The sequence below is a fragment of the Vicia villosa genome, linkage group LG1, assembly GCF_029867415.1.
Source record: "Vicia villosa cultivar HV-30 ecotype Madison, WI linkage group LG1, Vvil1.0, whole genome shotgun sequence".
Classification (NCBI taxonomy): domain Eukaryota; kingdom Viridiplantae; phylum Streptophyta; class Magnoliopsida; order Fabales; family Fabaceae; genus Vicia; species Vicia villosa.
Genome location: NC_081180.1, coordinates 158,135,165 through 158,142,351, shown reverse-complemented (window position 1 = coordinate 158,142,351; position 7,187 = coordinate 158,135,165). Strand labels below are relative to the sequence as shown.

At 36.8% G+C, this 7,187-nt stretch overlaps 1 protein-coding gene across 1 annotated transcript; it reads left to right on the top strand.

Annotated features, from left to right (window-relative positions):
* Positions 1–2,445: 2,445 nt before the first annotated feature.
* LOC131619559 (uncharacterized) lies at positions 2,446–5,824 on the top strand. Its single transcript, XM_058890650.1, has 8 exons — positions 2,446–2,610; positions 3,421–3,540; positions 3,652–3,683; positions 4,288–4,329; positions 4,909–5,037; positions 5,163–5,251; positions 5,411–5,461; positions 5,580–5,824. The coding sequence occupies exons 2-8, from the start codon at positions 3,467–3,469 to the stop codon at positions 5,601–5,603; spliced, it is 441 nt and encodes a 146-aa protein (XP_058746633.1). The 5' UTR covers positions 2,446–2,610; positions 3,421–3,466; the 3' UTR covers positions 5,604–5,824.
* Positions 5,825–7,187: the final 1,363 nt, after the last annotated feature.

Sequence of the window (7,187 nt, the reverse complement as noted above, 5' to 3'; positions counted from 1 at the left end):
TTGTATTAGTTTGAGCAATATTAGCAATTTTGTTCGGGTAGCCATGTAAGTTAAAGCACCGATCTTGAGTGTGCCCATCTTTTCTAGAATGAGTGCAATATAAGTTACCTCTACCACATCCTCGACCACGTCCTTGACCACGACCACGTCCACCATGTCCTCCATTACCAAAGTTAGAAACAAAAGCAGAGGACGCAGGAGAAATATAAGTGTCATCACTTGGCAAAGATACTAAGATGAGACAATCTATTAGCTCTTCTACCGTAAGGATGACAGTATTTGTTAACGCCTGGTTTTTTACCAAACTATATTCTTTAGAGAGGCCATGAAAAACAAACACCATGAACATATTGTCAAGCTTGCTCAATACCTTCATAATATCATCACTAACAAACATAAGTTTGAGGCTATCAATACTAGACTCAGCAAATGTTAGATATTCTGATAAGTCTTAATCATTCATATGAAGATAGCCAAGTTGCATACCGACACATAAATTCTTTGAATATTGTTAGCATAAAGGTTTTTAGCCTTATACCAAACCTCATAACATGCATATATGCACGAAAGTGTGCCATCAGCTTTCGCTTATTAGAATTCCACAACAATGATATAAGTTGATAATAGCGGATTCTCAATCATCTTTTATCTCTTTATCAAGTTCTAAAACCTTTTTTGTAAGATGGTCTAACAAACATTGACCTAAAAACCATAACCAAGAGACCCACCAACTGAAAGTTGTCCCAATGCACCTTAAACGTGAGACCCACAAATTGAAAGTGGTCCCAATGGATTCTGAAGGCAAAACCGAGCATGTAGCAACAATCATTGTTGAAAACAGGAGGCTAGAAGGTGGCGCGTGGCTTGCACGCGTCACCGTGTGGGCGGGAATGGAGGGGTGCGTGAACGATTCTTTTGGGGCACTTGGTGGTGCATTGGATATTTTGGCAGCGCGATTTTGGATATATTGTAGCTACAAAATTGAGATAAAATTTGGTTGTTATTGTTTTACTAACACTATAATTGTAAATAATTTAATATTTGAGAAGTAAAAGATTTATTTGGATGGTTTAAATCTGACATGTTGAATTAATTCTACAACAACTGGTGCATTTCCATACTATGTAGAGGTTACTCCATGTATAACAAGTTCAAAAGGTGTTATGTATTGCACTTTACTTGTCGAAGCAGTTATGTCCATGGTTCTTCCATGGAAGTAATTACTAAAAGCTATGAACTCAGTAGCTGGCACTTTCCCTTCACTACCTGTGTGTTTCTGACAATTTTGTGAAAATTCAATATTCAAATAATTCGGAGATTCATAGAGATTAATGAACCATCTAAAGATAATATTAAAATGAAAGCTACATAGAATCAAAGATTCTTAATATGCCTTTTTCACAATATTATAGTTTTTCTTATATTAATGAAAACACGAAGAGTGAATTAGGAATACATAACTTGAAGTGTGATGTGAAGGTTGAGACTGAACTTGTAGAAATAATAACATTCCATCATGACGACAAAGGCCGCAGAACACGAGAAACTCTTAAAACAAAAAACATTTTGATATCAAGAATTTGTAGTAACATAACACTTTTGCCCAAAAAACGTAGGGGTGGCACACGGCCATGCCCGTCCCTTTTAGGCCCGTCCTGCAAAAGCCTGGAAAAAATGGGGCGGGTCGGACATATTGAGAGTGCGAGTCTAAAACCTAGCTCATTCCCGCAAAAAAGTGAGGGCGAGGTGGGGAAGGCCCGCGGACATTGAACTTTATTGGTCTGAAAATTGTAAAATTGTATGAAAAAGCTTATGCCCGCAAAAAACGAGATGGGGTGGACACATTAAAGAGAGCCTTAAAACGGGTTTTTCCCGTAGGCGGTGCCCGTTTTGCCACTCCTAGTGATACGTGTTAGACAATGTGATATGAAAGAGGGTTTTAATTGAGACATTTGTTGTTTATTGATAAACTCTTTTAGTAATGTAATAATTTTGAACAGAAAGAATAATTTAGACAAAGCATGTCAACGATTTGTTATAGTTAGATAGTAGAAGCATGCGTGTGTGTTTGGTATATAAGTGAGGTGGCAATATGGATGGTAAAACGGGCCCGGTCCGTGGGGAAAGCCCGTTTTGCCCGCACTTTTTCGCGGGGCGGGGCTAGGTTTTAGGCCCACTCTCCTTAACGTGTCCGCCCCGTTCTGTTTTTTTGTGGGCTTTTGCGACCATGAGCTTTTTCATACAATTTTGTTATTTTTAAGCCTAAAAATTTAATCCCGCGGGCTTTTCCCGCCCGCCCTCACTTTTATGTGGGGCGGGACAAAATTTTAAACCCGCACTTTCAAATATGTCTGCCCTGTCCCGCTCTATTTTTCGCGGGCTTTTGCGGGATGGATTTAAACGGGGCACACATCTCTGTTTGCCACCCCTAGGTGGCAAGTAGCCCAAGCATCAAAGCCCGCTCGCAACAAATAACGCAAAATTTCTTCTCGCTGATTCTATTGCATCCCGCAGTTGCGAAGGAGCATGTAAGAAAAAAGAGACTGAAAACAAGTCAAGAAGAAGTAAAAGAGACCCTAACCTATCATCTTCACCATTATTCCAACTGAGGTAACTGCGTCTTACCCTTAACTGTAGCTTTTTATTCTACTAGTTAATCAACGTCAACATTTAGTTTGTTTGTTAATTTTTTCATGCACATCACCTGTTTGATAAAATTGCATTTGGGTTGTTTGTTTATTTTTCATGCACATCACCTGTTTTGAGCTTCAACTATTGTTACTTTTGCTTTGCAATCTTGGATTAATTATTTGTTTTGCTATAGAGTCTTTGAACAAGCAGGAAGAGTTAGTAGTTGTTTGCTGTTGTTGTTCCTTCATGATAATTTAAATTAGTTTCCAGAATTATAGACACAAAGAAAGATGGATGGAATTCTGGGAGCTATGAAACGTTGTTGAAATGAATGAAATCATTGGCTTGGCTGGTAAATACACTGTTTTGAAAACTAAAAGAAAAAAGATATTAAAATATATATTAAAAAACATTGAGATTGCGAGAAGCTTGCTGTTCAGCTTTGGTGTTGTGAACAGAATTGCAAATGAATGTTTGCAGAGTTTATTCACTAAAAGGCGAGAAACTGGATTTTCATTAAATGGGTACCAAACCGTAGTTGTGGGTTTTTCAGTCTTTTGGGAGATGCTTGCAACTTGCTTGCTCTTCTGCTTTTGAATTGTCCAACGCTAAGACACATAGAAGCTCCTTCGAAAGCAATATCGTTTTTGCTGCCGACGACTCTTGTTGCCTTGCAAAATTTCCGTTGGTTCCTTGTTATCTGCTGATAGTAATACACGATAACATCCCAAAAAATAAAGTTTATTTATTCTTTTTCATTCAGATAATTGATTTTTTTCTGTGATTCAGTTTTATTCAGGGACCCTTCTAACCTTTTGGGTCCAGTTCAAGTTCAATGGGTCCTAAGCAATGTCAAATCTGCCAAAAAGCTCAGTCTAAATACAAATGCCCTAAATGCTACTTAGCTTAGTGAGTAAACCCAAACCCTTCTTCCTCCAAGTTTCTTTATATTGTTATCATTATTTGTTTTTTCAAAAGCTGTTAAGATTCTCCATCTGATGTTGTATTTTCTGTTTGTAGTTGCTCACTGGTCTGTTTCAAGAAACACAAAGGTATGCCCTTTAACACATGTTCTCCTTGGTGTTATTTGTCTGATTATATATTTGATGTAATGCGGGTGGTATAAAGGTTGATGCTCTGGATTTATCTATGAAGGGAATGTCATATATTTAGGTCATGTTTGGTTAAACAACTTAATCTAATGCTTATAACATAAGCGCTTTTAAGCGTTTATGCATAAGCTATTTTGATAACAAAGATAAAATCAAATCGTTTTCATATAAACTAGAAGCTGTTTTCTTGTGCTGTTTTGGAGAGCTTGTGAAAGTTGAAGGCAGCTCAGTTACTTGTCATAAGCTGGTTCCATAAGTTGTTCTAAAATGTCTCACCACAAGTGCTTATTTATGCCAATAGATAAGCTCAAATACCCGTTGTGCAGCTTGAGCACAAAATGCTTGCATGATTTGTTTACTGTTGACTTTTACTTGGCCATACACTTCAAAATTGGGAGATATTTTGGATTAACTTGCTCATGGTCCGGGGGCAAGTGAAATTTACACTACAGAGCTATGATGCCATAGGCCTTTAACCATTATGACCTATGACACAATTTCCTACTCAATACTTGTATTAATCAGTCTCACTTCAATGTTGCAGAGCTTCCATGTGTCGATCCAACACCTTCAGCACCAAAAACAAGTAAGGTTTTTATTCACCTCAATAACTACTTTAGGCAGGGTGATCTGCATCATGATGATGGCTTTTTGTTGTCATTCTCTCCCGTGGTGGTTATCAGAAGTTGTAGTTTTGTATATTGATGGTTGCTTATTATTTCACGATTTCATACGAGGACTTGATTTACCCCCATCTGCCTTATCATTTTTCATGCTGGGAAGTTAAGCTCGTGCTATCCATGAGGTTTAAAAAAGGATTTAATCCAGTATAAAAGTCTACAATAAAGTCTATAATAGTTAGCTTTATGTTTTATATGCAATAGACTGCTTCCACCATAACCTTAACTTTCGTCTGCTGCAAACTTAAGTGGTGTGTATCTCGTAGATATTCTTCCATGTAGTTTTGCCAACAAATTATTATTTAAAAAAATTGTGATGCACTCTCAAACTCCAAGCAAAATACACTTTACTGTAAAAATGAATCCATCAACGATGTTTTAAGAATGGGCTAAACTTTTAGTTTTTGGAACGCAACTTCCAAGTAATAACTAATTACTTTGAGGTACTTCACGATCTGATTTTATATTTCTCTACTGTTCTACAGCTGCTGCGGAATTACCTGTAGAAAAGCCATCAGTTGTGGATAATACTGTTTTGGAAGCAGTTGTTGAAAAACCATTAGTTGTTGATAAAAGAGGCGAGGTGTTGGACCGATTCCAATTGGAGGCTATAGGTACTTTATATCTCTATAAAAGAATATGAAAACGTCCTAGATGCGGGATGGCAGTAATGAAATTTCATTATTAAAACCACAGTTGATTAATATTGGTTTTTTAAGTGATTGTATTCCTGCTGCAGCTTCTTCTAGTGAGATTCGTGACGCTTTGAATGATAAGGCCCTTCAAGAACTAGTTTGCCGCGTTGATTGTTCCCCAAATGCGGAGAATGTACGACATATTAGTCTTTGTTTTTTCTCACTCACCAACCTTTTCATTTATTGGGTTCTTTGCTGCGGTGTTAAAAATAATATTTACTAATTACTAGTTTCAGTTTTATTACTCAATAAAAGTTAACAAAATGTTAAAATTTGCGTTACTCTGGGCCAGGAACTTGATAAAGCTATGGAAGATGAGGCATTTCGCTTGTTCACAAACAAGGTAATGTTATCTGTTGAATCCCATATGGATTCTCTGACTGAATGTTGAACTTCTTAGGTTGAGTAATATTTGATAAACTCAATTGCCCTAAATCTTCCTTTTGTTCTCATTATTCCAGATTTTATCAACTATCAACCCCTAAACGAAGAATGAAGAGTTTGTGGACAAAAGTCAGATATGAAAGTAATAGAAGATAGCTTCAAAAGTTTCTGGTTTTGTTAATCAGTATTTTGTTTTTTTTCTTCATTTGTACAGCTGTCTTGTTATTCAGCATTTGTACCTTCATTGAGCTCATGTATTGGCATCAAATTGATTTTGGTACATTTGGATTTCTTGCATGTATAATATATCCCAAACCTGTAAGTGTTGCCTTTTGCTTCCCTGATTATAACTAAAACCTTAACTGAACTAGAAGTCATGGTATCTGTAGACTTTGTTGCCTTGCTTTCTGAAAACTTTTCATAAGTGGCTTTTGTGTCTGTTACACTGCTAAAATGGATTATTGCTATTTTAACTCATCATTATTTATTTGAAAGTTAAATTGGCAAATTAGGGTTTTTGTCAAATACTCAGAAAACATGCTGGGGCTGAGTTTTGTAGGATCGTTCCAATAGAGTTTCAGTTAGTATTCACCATTCAAAAGCACAATAAATAAGCCGATTGAGTTAGGGGGATTACTCTTACCACCCTTATTAGTGAATGCGACACCTTTGAAAATTCAAAATTTCCCTTCATGCGTTCAGAGATGTTGGACGCATCAAAATCACGCCAACATATACTATTTTGAGGCCCACTCTAAATTGATCAAAATATGGTCCATGGGTTAATCTCGCATCAAAATCACGCCAACATATACTATTTTGAGGCCCACTCTAAATTGATCAAAATATGGTCCATGGGTTAATCTCTGTGTGTTATTTGGGTATATCCGAAGATGCACATCTGGAATCCACCCTGAATCAAATTAGGACATCAACATTGTCCAAACATTGTAATATTTTGAGGCTAATTTATACTAAAGTAAAATCAAGATTAAATGAAGTTATATTAAAGTTAAAAGGAAAATAACAAGTCATACATTAATTAAAAAAAATCATATATAATATTTGTTTAAAAATTAAAAAAAATAATACATCCAAATATAAACTAATGGGTATGTCTAATCCCCTGCCTTTTCCGCCGCATGTACTGCATGACATTCTATGAATCGAAAATCACGCGCTTCACGAGGGCCAACAAGGGAGTGTCATCTTCAAAGAGTCCTGCTTATGTCATTTTGAATCTCAAGTAACTCATGGTTAGTTGGCCTATGTGGTATTCCAAGAGCGTCTGGTGTCTTGATAGGGTGTAACACCCTATATAACCATGTCATATAGGCCTCAACATAAGTCTAGTGTACAAATGCTGGCTCCCGACGTTACTACTCTAGTACCAAGTGATTCATGTAGTATCGTACCAAGATCTCTGCGACGGGTGCCTGTAGGAGCAGACTCATGGGAAGGTCTTAGAATAATTTTCAAGTAGCCAAACCAGTGCATCCATCGCTCGAGAAAATAAGGATATACATAAGAGATACCCACATGCCAAGCATCCGGATTATAAATAAATGATGTCAAACTGACGCAGTGACAATGTCCCTCATATGGGCAAAATCAAATATCATCTACATAAGGCAAAATCAAACAAGTCCCCCCAATTGTACACGTGAATCGCAATCAGGTTGGTG